Source organism: Elephas maximus, chromosome 3 (assembly GCF_024166365.1).
Source record: "Elephas maximus indicus isolate mEleMax1 chromosome 3, mEleMax1 primary haplotype, whole genome shotgun sequence".
Lineage (NCBI taxonomy): Eukaryota > Metazoa > Chordata > Mammalia > Proboscidea > Elephantidae > Elephas > Elephas maximus.
In genome coordinates this window covers 208,396,038-208,411,733 of record NC_064821.1, presented here as the reverse complement: position 1 = coordinate 208,411,733, position 15,696 = coordinate 208,396,038, and the positions used below count along the sequence as shown (strand labels likewise).

The 15,696-nt window shown below is 39.1% G+C and overlaps 1 protein-coding gene across 6 annotated transcripts in view; it reads right to left on the bottom strand.

Annotated features, from left to right (window-relative positions):
• The window catches only part of POU2F1 (POU class 2 homeobox 1), a 261,573-nt gene that overhangs the window by 74,701 nt on the left and 171,176 nt on the right, over positions 1–15,696 (bottom strand). For all 6 annotated transcript variants that reach the window (XM_049881124.1, XM_049881126.1, XM_049881127.1 and 3 more), the window contains exon 3: positions 262–362. In XM_049881124.1, the coding sequence (XP_049737081.1) occupies positions 262–362 (101 nt within the window). The remainder of the gene's footprint in view (positions 1–261; positions 363–15,696) is intronic.

Here is a 15,696-nt window from a genome sequence, read left to right as displayed (position 1 = left end):
TCACTCACAAAAACCCAGGTGCTATCCACATTCCATTCATAATAAGGAATTCCTTTTTGCATACAGTTGTGGGGTCAATGGCTATACAGTCAATTAAACTACAGGATTCTATATTAACTATTCAGAATGGCACAATTAGATACAATTAGCACCAGACTTTAAACAACTTAAGATGTTCACATTCTGAAATATCTTCCTCAAGGCCTAGTATTTTCTGCCTCCATTTTTTACTCTCTTGAATGGTTGAGCAGAACGTTCTACCTGATGGAGATGTCCAAGGAAAGCTTGGGCCTGGGCTGTTGAGATTGCCCCTCCAACGGGCACAGGCTGCTTCTGAAAGTCCAGACCATTTGTTTGCGTGCCTAGAAAACAAGCAAAATATTATAACTCTTCAAAGAAATGAACTCAAATGAAATGAAGCCCTAGACTTCAGTTACCAACGTTCATCAGGCACCAAGTACCCCCAAAGAAAAGGGATTCAAAAGCAAGAGGAAATACAGTAAAACAGTTTCTCTTCTAACGGCAGCACTAGAGGACAAGTACACAAACATAGCTAAAGCTTATGAAACACAAACAAAAAGCATAAAATGAATTACAATCATAAGAAAGTGTTAGAGAATGTAGTGATTGGCACAGCTGGCACTGGGACAGGCATGAAAGTTAAGATGGCTTTAGAAAAGAGAAATGTATCACTATGCAAAAAATGGTAGAGATAGAGCTCCACGGAAGTATTGGCTACTGGGACATATCCACAGTGATCAGTTTCACATAGTAGAGTTCTATACTAAGATCTTATTGGGAAAAAAAGAGTTCTGGTGCTTTAAAATATCATCATCATCATCGTTATCACAGGACAGCTACTGATCTAAACCAACAACTACATTCCACAGATGAGAAACCTAACCTGGAAGGTTAAAACTCCTGACCAAATGGTTGAATGTCTTATCCATAATGGTAGGTATTCCAGGAGAAGGCACCAGTCTATAAATACTTTAAGATGGCAATATGCAAATCAGGGAGCAAGTATTTGTAAGGAAATGAGTTTTGCTGCTGTGGAGATTTTGAGTTGGAAGGGAAGGTTCATGAATGATCTTAAAGTTAGTGGTAACAGAATTGTAAGTTTTATATAAAAGGTAACTGGGGATAATAATTGGTTAAAATTGAGAATAAAAAATTAAATACATCCTTCAGAAAACTAGCTGATTCAAAAAGTAGTTTTAAGAAATGCTGAATAAGAATGGAAGAATCTGTAGAACCTAAAGAAGTATTTGTCAGAAGATTTAACTGACTCGAAGATTCCTAAGTCAAAGCTGAGGACCTAGAAGGGACAGGCACATGTCTGACAAACTGTGGATAATAAACCTTGCGAGATACTGCAAGTAGGAGTGGATCAGAAGAAAAAAAAGAAGCCAACAACAAGTAAGAGAAAAAGAGCCAGTGTCAAAGATGAGCAGAGAGCCCATAGAGCACAGTGCTTCTTGACACAGACTCTTCAGGAATAACAGATGTTCAACAGTGTCACAAATCAGAAAGACACCTCTTCTGTTTTCATTTGTCTAGACACGTGGCTTAGAAAAAACTCATCAGTGACTCTGCTGAGAGCGAGAAGGATTTATTATCAGCTTAAAAATTTTTTAATGGATGAAAACTTAAAGACAAAAGCAAGCCCTTACATGATAACCACAAGGAAAACAAAGGTTTCACTAATTTCATAAATCTGAAAGTGTAGGCTGCTGCATATATCTCATTAGCAAGGGTGCAGCTATAATTACATTTTCCTCAATGTTATCCCAGGGGTTTTTAACCACTTACACTATGATTGGCACCCTAGTGGCACAGTGGATAAGAGCTCGGCTGCTAACCAAAAGGTGAGCAGTTCAAATCCACCAGTTGCTCCTTAGAAACCCCATGGGGCAGTTCTACTCTGTCCTACAGGGTTGCTATGAGTTGTCATCGACTTGATAGCAACGGGTTGATTTTTTAATTTTTTGGTACGCTATGATTTGATATTGACAATAGGACTAATTTATGGAAAGACATACCACCGTAACATCCAGAAATTTTTCTAAGGAATATAATACAATGTTTTCACATTACTATACTCAGCTATTATTATGAATTAACCAGAATATTTTGTACTAAATAAAATATAACAGAAGGCTACGATACAGTCACCTGCAAGAGTCAGCAAGACACTTGGCCAGGCTATCACACCTCCATTTCCCACTACTGAATACCCCACCTTCTCTCTCTCTCTCTCTCTCACACACACACACACACACACACACACACACACACACAGAGCAACAAGCTACACCTCAATGCAGCAGTGCTATCATTGTATATCTTAACTAATTACTGTCATATAAGACTCATCAGAAATCTTACATGACCCAAAGGAGCTATTTAAAAGGTTTATACGTATTTAACCTCCTTCAAAACTTAACAGTGATTGTTTCTCTTCTTATGTTTTTTCCCCAAAGTCTCCAAGAAATAGGAAACTATAGAACTACCTAGACATGTACAGTTAATAAAATGAAAAGATTATATGCTTGTGTCAAGTGATGAAAAACTAGTGTGAATGTGTAAGGGGGAGTAAAGTATATGAGAACTCCCTGTACTTTCTGCACAATTTTTCTGTAAACCTAAAACTACTCTAAATAAGTCTATTAAAAAAAAAAAAACTGTAAGAAATAAAAATTTAAAGTATCTAGGATCACTTCCATAAGCCACACACAGAAGTCTCATTGTTGTAAAGTTACATATTTTGTCATTAGCTGCTGTCTCTGTGTCTATGCAGAAAATAATTACTTATATGGAGATTTTAAGATCGCGCACCACTGGAGAAATACACTCATGATATACTAAATAAATCGACAAGGCTAAAAGAACATGAGATTTTAAAAACAGCAAAAAGAACTTAGAGAGTAATACAAAACCAATAAGAAGTCTTCCAGAGCCAAATTTTTCAGTATTATGGAGTCAATGAAAACCCTATACACTGGTTCCAATTTCAAGTTTCCATAAAAATGATATCCAGCCCCTTGTTGATCACAAAGCACTATATAACACAAGATTGATTAATAAAGTTCTGCTATTCCTGGTATAGAGCCTACTATAATGAAGTAAACAAACAAAAACAAAAACCCACTGCCATCGATTCTGACTCACAGCAACCCTACAGGCCACAGTAGAACTGCCCCACAGGGTTTCCAAGGAGTGGCTGGTGGATTCGAATGGCTGACCTTTCAGGTAGCAGCCTGAGCTCTTAGCCACTGCACCACCAGGGCCCCTTATTAGGCTATCCATTAAAAAAACCCGTTGCCGTTGAGTTGATTCCAACTCACAGGAAGCCTGCAGGACACAGCAGAACTGCCTGCCTAATAGGGTTTCCAGAGAGTGGGTGGTGAATTTGCACTGCTGATATTACAGTGAGCAATCCAGCACTTACCCACTTTACCCCCAGGGCTCTATAATGGGCTACTGATGGTATTCCTTAAGCACCCTGGTACTCCCTGTTTTTGCTGGTGGCTCGGAGGAGGAACAGCAAGAAGGTATGGTATTCAAAGCTAATAAGGTAAAAAAACTCCCACACGTCTGTCAGTCTGTTATACTGTGGGGGCTTGCGTGTTGCTGTGATGCTGGAAGCTATGCCACTGATATTCAAATACCAGCAGGGTCACCCGCGGCAGACAGGTTTCAGCTGAGCTTCTAGACTAAGTCAGAAGAGGAAGAAGGACCTGGTGGTCTCCTTCTAAAAAGAATTAGCCAGTGAAAACCTTATGAACAGCAGTGGAACACTGTCTGATACAATGCCGGAAGACAAATCCCTCAGGGTGGAAGGCACTCAAAACATGGCTCGGGAAGAGCTGCCCCCTCAAAGTAGAGTTGACCTTAATGACATGGAAGGTGTCAAGCTTTCGGGACCTTCATTTGCTGATGTGGCATGACTCAAAATGGGAAGAAAGAGCTGCAAACATCTATTAATAATCGGAACATGGAATGTATCTACGAAAATTGGAAATCATTAAAAATGAAATGGAATGCATAAACATTGATATCCTAGGGATTAGTGACCTGAAATGGACTGGTATTGGCCATTTTGAAACAGATAATCATATGGTTTACTATGCCAGGAATGGTGTTGCATTCATCGGTAAAAAGAACATTTCAAGACCTATCCTGAAGTACAACACTGTCAGTGATAGGATAATATCCATACGCCTACAAGGAAGACGACTTAACATGACTATTATTCAAATTTACAAGCCAACCACTAAGGGCAAAGATAAAGAAGCTAAAGATTTTTACCAACTTCTGCAGTCTGAAATTGATCAAACATGCAATCAGGATGCAGTGATAATTATTGATGATTGGAATGTGAAAGTTAGAAAAAAGAAGCAGCATCAGTAAATGGAAAACATGGCCTTGGTGAAAGAAACAACTGCTTCATTGCAAATACCTTTTTTCAACAACATAAACAGCAACTATACACGTGGACCTCACCAGATGGAACACATAGGAATCAAATCGACTACACCCGTGGAAAGAGACGATGGAAAAGCTCCATATCACCAGTCAGAACAAGGCCAGGGGCCGACTTTGAAAAAGACCATCAGTTGCTCATATGCAAGTTCAAGCTGAAACTGAAGAAAATTAGAACAAGTTCACAAGAGCCAAAATACGAACCTTAGTATATCCCACCTGAATTTGGAGACCATCTCAAGAACAGATTTGATGCACTGAACACTAATGACTGAAGACCAGACGAGTTGTGGAATAACACCAAGGATGTCATACACGAAGAAAGCAAAAGGTCTTCAAAAAGACAGGAAAGAAAGAAAAGACCAAAATGGATACCAGAAGAGACTCTGAAACTTGTCTTGAACATCCAGTAGCTAAAGCAAATGGAAGAAATGATGACCAAAAAGAGCTAGAGAAGACTTCAAAGGACAGCTCGAGAATACAAATTAAAGTATTATAATGATATGTGCAAAGACCTGGAGTTAGAAAACCAAAGGGGAAGAACACGCCTGGCATTTCTCAAGCTGAAAGAACTGAAAAAAAAAAAAAAAAAATTCAAGCCTCAAGTTGCAATATTGAAGAATTCTATGGGGGAAAATATTAAACAACACAGGAAGCATCAAAAGAAGATGTAAGGAATACACAGACTCACTATTCCAAAAAGAATTGGTCAATGTTCAGCCACTTCAAGAGGTAGCATATGATCAGGAACCGACAGTAATGAAGGAAGAGGTCCAAGGTGCACAGGCGCTTAGAAGCAGTGATGGTGAGACTTCTTCTCACATACTCTGGACATGTTATCAGGAAGGATCAGTTCCTGGAGAAGGACATCATGCTTAGTAAGAGGGTCAGCGAAAAAGAGGAAGACCCTTACCGAGATGGACTGACACAGTGGCTACAACAATGGGCTCAAGCATAACAACGATTGTGAGGACGGCACAGGACCAGACAGTGCTTTGTTCTGCTGTACATAGTGTCGCTATGAGTCGGAACCAACTCTACGGCACCTAACAACAACAACAAGGTAAAAAGAACACTCCTAGATTATAACTCACAGAGAAATACAGAAATTTAAGCTACAAAGGCAGGTAACTTCTTTTAATAAGATGTTTGAGGCTCAGCTGGGAGGTGAGGGGTGGACCAGGGTCCCTTGATTCTGTCTAGTCACTCACAGAGAAGTGATGGTTGAAATTAAAGAGAATAAAAATGTCTATCAAGGATGAAGACAATGGGGCACCTATATAAGAAAACAGAAAATCAAAGAGGTCCAGAGAAGGAGCAATTAGATAAGTAGAAAGTAAGCCTTAAGACTAGTGTGCCTCAGGAACCAGGAAAGACAAAGCTACAAGGATGGGGTAGTTTGGCACTGTTCAATGGTACAGAGAAGATAAGCATCTGGCAACCGAGAAAATGCTTTTGGAATCTGTGATTACAAGTTTAATGGTGAAATTAATTCAAGGGAAATAAAGGAAAAATAAGAAGACCAAAATTTAATGAAATAGTGGGAGGAAAAACACATAATAGAAATGCCAGCTTGGTTCTTTAAAAAATATAACGAACTTCTGGTAAGACTGAACAAGAAAATAAGAGAGAAGGCGCAAATAATTTTAAGGATAACAAAAAGGGTGTAATTTAAAAAAAAAAAAAAACCTCTATATTCAAAAAGGAGAGGAGGACATTGTGAACCACTTTATGCCAATGAAATCAAAACTTAGAAATGGATACATTTCTAGAAAATGTAACTTATTCAGACTGATCCATGAAGAAATAGAAAACCCAGGGTCCCACAGCGATTAAAGAAATTTAACTAGCTGGTAAAAATCTTCCCACAAAGAAAATGCAAAGCCTAAACAATTTACCAAAGAGAGCTACAATGAAATGCAAGGAATGAATAATTTCAAACTTACACAAACTTTTCCAGAGAACAGTGGCCAAGCAAAAAGGAGAAACACTTCCTAAATCATTTTCTGAGGCCAACATTACTTTGATACCAAAAGTTGATAAAGACAAATATGAAAAAGAAAGGAAAAAAAAAAAATACAGGTCGGTTTCATTCACAAACGTGTATGGAAAAAACCTAAGTAACTGCAAAGCTAACCTAGTAAGATAAAACATGATTAAGGTGGATTTATTCCAGGAATGTAAGACTGGTTTAGGGTTAAAAAAAATGAGTTAACGTGATTCACCACATTCATGAAAGGTGGGAAAAAAATCATATAATCATAGGATACAGAATAACCCTTAGATAAAATTCCACATCCACTTATGTTACAAATTCTAGACATAGGAATAGAGAGAAGCTTTTTTAACTTGATAAAGAATAAACACTAAAAAAAAAAATTAAACACCATCTTTAATGACGAAACATCCAAAGCACTCTCTTTACGATCAAGAGCAATATAAAAGTGCCACCTACTGGCACTAATCCAAAAAACACAAAATAATAAATGTTGGAGAGGCTGTGGAGAGATTGGAACACTTACACACTGCTGGTGGGAATGTCAAATGGTACAATCGCTTTGGAAATCGATTAGGCGCTTCCTTAAAAAGCTAGAAATAGAACTACCATACGATCCAGCAATCCCACTCCTTGGAATATATCCTAGAGAAATAAGAGCCTTTACACGAACAGATATATGCACACCCATGTTTATTGCAGCACTGTTTACAACAGCAGAAAGATGGAAGCAACCAAGGTGCCCATTAAAGGATGAATGGATAAATAAATTATGGTATATTCACACAATGGAATACTACGCATCAATAAAGAACAGTGAGGAATCTGTGAAACATTTCATAACATGGAGGAACCTGGAAGGCATTATGCTGAGTGAAATTAGTCAGTTGCAAAAGGACAAATATTGTATAAGACCACTATTATAAGAACTTGAGAAATAGTTTAAACTGAGAAGAAAACATTCTTTTGTGGTTACGAGAGTGGGGAGAGAGAGAGGATGGGAGAGGGATATTCACTAATTAGACAGTAGATAAGAACCACTTTAGGTGAAGGGAAAGACAACATGCAATTCAGGGGAGGTCAGCACAACTGGACTAAACCAAAAGCAAAGAGGTTTCCTGAATAAGCTGAATGCTTCAAAGGCCAGCACAGCAGGGGCAGGGGTTTGGGGACCATGGTTTCATGGGACATCTAAGTCAATTGGCATAATAAAATCTATTAAGAAAACATTCTGCATCCTATTTTGAAGAGTGGCATCTGGGGTCTGAAACGCTAGCAAGCTGCCATCTAAGATGCATCAATTGGTCTCAAGCCACCTGGGTCAAAGGAGAGTGAAGAACATCAAAGACACAAGGTAATTACGAGCCCAAGAGACAGAAAGGGTCATGTGAACCAGAGACTACACCAGCCTGAGACCAGAAGAACTAGATGGTGGCCAGCTACAACTGATCACTGCCCTGACAAGGAACACAATAGAGAACCCCTGAAGGAGCCGGAGAGCAGTGGGATTGCAGACCCCAAATTCTCATAAAAAGACAAGACTTGCTGGTCTGACTGAGACTAGAAAGACCCTGGTAGTCATGGCCCCCAGACCCTCTGTTGGCCCAGGACAGGAACCATTTCCGAGCCAACTCTTCAGACATGGATTAGACTGGACAATGGGTTGGAGATGGATGCTGGTGAGGAGTGAGCTTCTTGGATCAGGTGGACACTTGAGACTATGTTGGCATCTCCTGCCTGGAGGGGAGATGGGAGGGTAGAGGGGTCTAGAAACTGGTGAAATGGACATGGAAAGGGAGTGGAGGGAGAGAGTGGGCTGTCTCATAAGAAATTTTTTTTTTCTTTTTTAGGGGGGAGAATAATTGGGAGTATGTAGCAAGGTGTATATAAGTCTTTGTGTGAGAGACTGACTTGATTTGTAAACTTTCACTTAAAGCACAATAAAAGTTATAAAAAAAAGAAAATTTAAGGAACCCCCCCCCCAAAAAAAAGTGCCAGCTACTATTACTTTTATTCAACATTATATTGGAAGGCCTAGCCAATGAAGTAAGGCAAGAAAAGAAAACATATGAGTTGGAAAAAAAAAAAAAATCAATATTCTCAGATGAAGGATATTGTGTGTACAATATCCTTAAGAACCTAAAGATCTATTATTAGAATTAATAAGAGTCCAATAAGGTTGCAGCACAGAAAATCTATTTAAAATTTGCCTTCCTATACAACCAATGAAAAAAAATTTAAGATTTTATTCATAAAAGCATTCATATTGTTTTTTAAAAAATATAAAGCTCTGGGAATAAATCTATCAAAAATGTAGCAATTCCTATAAGCATAAAGTTATAAAACTTCATTTAAAAACAGTAGAGAAAACATATATAAATGTTCATTTGCTGGACAACTCAACATTGCAAAAAACGTCAGTTCTCCCCAAACTCATCTATGGAGTCAAAGCAATTTCATACCAAAATCTCAAAAGATTTCTTTCTCTTTTTCTTGGAGGGACAAGCTAATTCTAAAATTTAAACAGAAGTACAAAGGGCCATGATGCTCTCTAAAAAGAACAAAATGGAGGGACTTTCACTATTAAGATATCAAGGTTTATCACAGAGCATTAATATACGACAACGTAGCATTAGAGTAGGGATAAACAAATAGACCAGAAGAGTGCAGAAACGAAGCCACACATACATATGGACACTTGAAAAAAAGACAAATGGCACTGCAGATCAGACAGGAAAAGGATGTAGTTGTCGATAAATGGCACTGATAACTGGTATCCACTTGGGGGAAAAAATGACATTAGGCCACTTCATACCATACAAAAAAAAAAGAAAATCAGAAAGATTAAAGTCCTAAATGTGAAAGCCAAAACTATAACATTTTAAGAAGATAATATAAGAAAATATCATCATATCTTTGAGAAAGGGAGGGATTTATCAAGACCCAAAAAACTATTAAAAAAAAAATTAATTAACCTAGGTTAAAATGAACACTTCTGTCCATCAAAGGACTACATAAAGTGAATGAAAAGGAGAAAATATTTGCAATATATACAATCAACAAAGGATTATTCAGGATACACAAGGAACTCTTATGAATCAATAAGTAAAAGACAAGAGAAAAATATGGGCAAATGGAATGAATAGGTATTTCATAAAAGAAGAAACACAAATGGCCCAGAAACAAAAAAAAGATGTTCAACTTACTTGGAAACTAGGGAAATATAAATCAAAACTCCAATGAGATACAATTCCACCTTCAAGAGACTAAAATTAAAAAGTTCATTCATACCAAGTTTTGGTGAGACCGTGAACTTCTTGCCCATTGTTGACAGCAGTATGAACCAGTACAAAAACTTTGAAAAACTGGACTGGCTAGCAGAAATGAGCAAAGTTGGAGTAAGTTAGCAATTATACTATTAAGTAAAAACTCTGGACACTGTTTCACACATACGCATCAAGAGATAAGTACCCAATTAGTTATAGCAGCGTTGTTCTTAATGGCAAAAGCCTGGAAATAATCTAAATTTCTATCAATAATAGCATGAATAGAAAAATTGTCATATGTTCATACGATGGATTATTATACCCAGTGGAAATGAATTATAGATATACGTACCATAATAAACATGGACGAATCTCAAAAACATAATGTTAAGTAAAAGAAACCAGTCATAGAATACATATCCCCCCATAAAGAAAATGTTCTACATCCCACTTTGGTGAGCACTGCCTGGGGTCTTAAAAGCTTGCGAGCGGCCATGTAAGATACATCTGTTAGTCTCATCCCACCAGGAGCAAAAGAAAATGAAGATAGACAAAGACACAAGCAAAATAGTAGCCCAAAGGACTAAAGGACCACATGAACCAGAAACTCTACCATTCTGAGACCAGAAGAACTAGATAGTGCCTGGCTATCAACACCAACTGCTCTGACAGGGATCACAACAGAGAGTCCTAGACAGGGCGGGAGAAAAATGTAGAACAGAATTAAAATTCACCAAAAAAGACCAGACTTACTAGTCTGACAGAGACTGGGGGAACCCCAAAACTATGGCCCCTGGATACTCTGATAACCCAGAACTGAAACCATTCCCGAAGCCTAGTTTTCAAAGATTATACAGGCCTATAAAACAAAAAAATAATACACGTGATTTACTAGGTGAGACCAAATGGGCAGCTCCTGTCCAAAAGCAAGATGAGAAGGCAGGATGGGACAGCAACTAAACAAATGGACATAGGGAATCTGGCATGGGAAGGCGGAACATGCTGTCACATCATGGGGATTACAACCAATATCACAAAACAAGATGTGCATAAAATTTTTGAATGAAAAATTAACTTGAGCTGTAAACTTTCACCTAAAGCACAAAGAAAAAAAAAATATATATATATATATATATATATATATATGTCTCATTGCCATTGAGTCGATCCCGACTCATAGCAACCCTATAGGACAGAGCAGACCTGCCCCATAAGGGTTTCCAAGGAGCAGCTGGTAGATTTGAACTGCCAGCATTTTGGTTAGTAGTCAAGTTCTTAACCACTGCCCACCAGGGTTCCTAAAATATGTACAGTATGATTCAATTTACATAATGGAAACAGGCAAATTTAAGTAATGTACTACAGTACAGTGAATTAATTGCTTTTATGGTCCTTCTTGCAATGGTCTTATAACTCCCATAAAATGATTGGGTGGGATTACGCAAATAAGGTTGCCTACGGTCCACCAAAGGGATTGGTTAGTTTTGCCATCCTGCTAGGCTTAAAAAGAGTCAATGCCAGAAGAAGCCAGGAGTGCAAAGCGCCCTTTGGACCCAGGGTCACTGCACTGAGAACCTCCTAGACCCAGGAGACAGAAAGCTGTAACAGAGAATTTTAACACTAGAGAGCTGTGACACTGGAGGTGGCAGTGGTATGAGATGACAGCAGCATGAGACAGCAGCAGCACAGTACCAGGAGATGGCTGCAGTAGGTTTGCTGACTCATGGAGCAAGACAGCTGAGCGCCTTCAGGCAGGAGGCTTCCTGGTGGAGTGGGGTACCCGCAGGCATTTATCGGCAAGCTAAAGAGTTATAACACTCGCCCAAGCAGGGCAGAGGCCGGGCCCTATGAGGGCCCGGGGACAGAGGCCTGCCTGCAGGCATGGCTGAGAAGAAGTGGTCCTGATTGAAGAACTGTATCCTGAGTCGTAACCTGTTACCTCCAAGTTGATCCTGATCCTCAATTGTAACCTGTTACTTCCCTAATAAACTCCACAATCGAGTATCATCCGTGAGTTCTGTGTGGCCACTGCAACGAATTATCGAATCTAGCAGACAAGCAGAGGGTGCTGTGGGAGGGATGGCTCGTGTCAGAAATGGTAAGAAAGTTGGAGAGTGGAGGTATGCCTCACCTCCACCTCATAGCAATCAGTTTTGGGCTGATGCTGAGTCTCTCTCCTTCCCCTGAAGTCAGAGGACTTCAGACGCTACCGCTTTACATGTATTAAAATACATAGGTGGGAAAAAAACTTAAAAAGAAACATACTATGACTATTAACACCAAATTTAGAATGGCTGTTGCCTTTCTGCTGAAAGAATGGAATACATCAGGGTAGATATAGGAGTACTTAAACATACAGGTTTTTATAACCATTCTTTTTTATGTTAAAACAGTAAAAGAAAAAAGCCAACAATGATAGAACAGTTTCAGTAAAATTTCTGGGACACATCTAGAGCAAAGGAAAAAGCAGGTGGTGATAAAGCCAAAGGGGGCTCATTCCCTTAGTAAGTCTCTAGTGGTGGGAATGTGAGAGGATGTTGGTTCAAAGCAGTAGGTAGGGTGGGAGGAAAAGTTTTTAGGGCAATGAAGCCTGAGCATACTAAGCAAGACTGAGAGGCCAGATTTGAGAGGAGGGGATAGACTGAAGATGTAAGATCAAGAGGGGGTTAAAGGATGGAGCAGGAACCTGAAAGAGATGAGAGACAGAATGAAGAGTGAGAAGCAGAAGGTTATAATAATGGACAAGAAAGGATACTTCTTTCTTAGATGCAAAACTAAAGAAGAAGGTGAGTGAAAAGTCATAAAAAATGTAGTGTCGAGGTGGGAGGGATCAGGGCCCAAATGAGACAGCTACAATATTCTCAGTAATTAAAAGTAAAGTCATTTTCAGGAAACAAAAACAACAAAACAGAAATAAGGTGGACAATTTTTGGAAAATGGGAAAGATTCTGGAACACGCAATGGGGAATGTGACAGGGAAGCGATGAGAGATGAATCAAAGGACAGGGTCAGTGAAGGCCCAGCTGAGAAACAGTCAACTTTAATACAGAGTTTGGGAATTGATGATCCCTCATTGCCCAGGAAGTTCTGATTCCCTTGTCATAGCCAGAAGTCAAGGATAAACTAGCAAAGGTTTCCTCTCTGTAAGAACAGCTCATACTACCCAGCTCTGCATGGGTTTCAGACATTTCAACGACTCCTTTCAGCGCACAGCTCAAATGACACTTTCCTTGATGCTTCCCACCTCTCTAACCAAAGGTAATAATCTACACCTCCTATTTACCACCACCACGCCTTTAGTACAGCTGCAACATTCTGTGGGAGGGAGAGGAGAAATAAAATTGAGGCTACAATACACACAACACAGACAAAGGTCCAACACATTATGCCGTTAAGTAAAAGACGTCAGACTCAAAGGCTACATTCTGCACGATCCCATTTATATGACATTTTAGAAAAGGCAAAACTATAGGGCAAGAAAACAGATCTGTGACCGCCAAGTCTGAAGTGGAGAGAGGGGATCACTACAAAAGGGTATGGGGAAACTTTCTGGGATTTCATTTGTGAAAACTCACAAAACCATACACTAAAGGGGGTGCTTTTTGCTGTATATAAATTATACCTCAAAAAATGTAAGCCTATAATCTTCCAGGCATTACACATATGTTCACATTTAAATTTTCATTTGCAAAAAAGAAACTATTATCCATCTCTCCAGAGGCTACACACCTACTCACCTGAGCCCTGACGTTAGCTACCAGATCCCCATGAAATGTTTAAAAGTTAATATTCCCCTAAAGAGCTCCCTTCATATGATTTCCACTCCAAAACCAAGCCCGTTGTCATCAAGATGATTGTGACTCATAGTGACCCTGTAAGACAGAGTAAAACTGCCACATAGGGTTTTCAAGGACGTAAACTTAATGGAAGCAGACTGTCACATCTTTCTCCCACATGTTTGAACCGTCGACCTTTTGGTTAGCAGCTGACCACTTAACCACTGTGCCACCAGGGCTCCTTTGGTTTCCACAGAACACTGTAACATAGTTGAGATCCCTTATTAACTGTTTACCTTTATTCAAGAGGAAGGAGGGTACTGGGACACTAAGCTAACACAGGTATTGTCAACACACAGGGAAAGCTACATTATAAAAAGTTAATATGAATATGAACAACTTGCCTATAAGCTTCCAAACCAAAACCAAATCCAGTGCCGTCGAGTCGATTCCGACTCACAGTGACCCTATAGGACAGTTTTTTTTTTTATCATCTGCTGTTTTGTTATGAGCTGACCTTGGCTCTAATTGTTGGTTAATCACTCAGTTAATGTGGTCCCATAGCACAAGAAGCTTATCAAAATTGTGGGCCTTTGGTTTCTACTTCATAGCTTGTTACCCCAGCTATAGTTCTTTTACAATTTAAAAAAAAAAAAAAATTCAATGAAATGAATTACATTTTACAGCTCATAAAAATATCACCACCTTTAATAAGGCCAACATTGGCAAGAGTTGTCTCCAAACAGGAAACATACCAAAGTGTTAATAGGGGATATAGTATTCTGTATGTTTCAAATTCTCTACTGTAAGTATTGCAATTAGTGATAACTTAATGTTTATTAAGTTTTACTTTTCCTAAAATTGGCTTCCTTTCAATTTATTCTTCGATGTCATTTCCAAAATGATCTGTCTCTTGAGAGCAAATGACTTCTGCTGTTTAAATTCCACCCAAGAGTGTACCTATTTTTGAGGGGCGGAAGGGCAGTCCTATCAATTTATTCTATTCCCATTAACATTTCTCCATAAATAAGAATGGAAATCTATGTCTTCTGAACATTAATTAACAATGTGTAAAGGGGAGAGGAAACGCAACATACTAGGGAGGGAAGGGAGAGGGGAGGAGGTGAGAGGAGACACCGGGGGAGTAAAGGGAAGGGGAGGACACTAAGATGACACTTTCACCAATACCAAAAGCAGATGTCCTCCACCCTCTTCTGTCTCTGAAAGTGCTAATCATTATTCAAGATCCAGCCCAAATCTAGTTTCTTTAGAGACTTTAAGGACCAACCTAACTATAATTTTTCCCCAATCGTAACTTCTATAAAATTTCTTTCACAGAACGTTTAACCCTTAGTTAAGAAACAACGTTCATAGTTCCCAAACAGATCAATCCTTTCAGGCCCAAAATGAAAACTTACATACTATATTTTAGTAATCTCTTCAGGACCTAGCTGGATACAGCTAAAGGAAATCGTGACACTTTACAAAAGATGTCTCTTTTCTCTAATAGTGTCAGTCGTCCTATATTCTTTTTGCTAAGTGCATAAAAATGAATTTGTTACTGTGGCTTTCAGACCAAAGTATCGGAATCACTCAGATAATAAAACAGAATTAAATCAGAGTAAAGAAGTCAGTTGCAGAGAACTGACTTTTCTGGAACCCTGGAAAATATTTGTAAATACTCTCCATTTTCAACAGGACAAGAATGATTTGCTCTGAATGGAGGCCGAAATCCTAAATAAATAAAGTCTCAGATCTGCAAAGCCCCTACGTGCATGGGCAGTGTCACAGCAGCTGCTTGTCTCCCACCCCCACACAGTTAGGACACTGGGAGTAAGGGAAGCTGTATTAAACACGCTGCCCTGGGTGCTCAACCTGTTGACATGCTCAGCTGCTAACCAAAAGGCTGGAGATCTGCGTCTGCCCAAGGGTGACTTGGAACAAAAACCTGGCAGTCGACTCGTGAAAAACCAGCCACTGAAACCCTATGGAGCACAGTTCTACTTTGACACAAACGGGATTGTCATTAGTCAAAACTGACTTCACAGCAATTGGCTGTGGACTGGTTCTGAGGCCACTTTGGCTCCAATAAGACTTTGTATCATTGGCTAATTAAGGTGGGAACTTAATCTAATCTTGTAACAACAACAAAACCAAACCCCTTGCTGTCAAG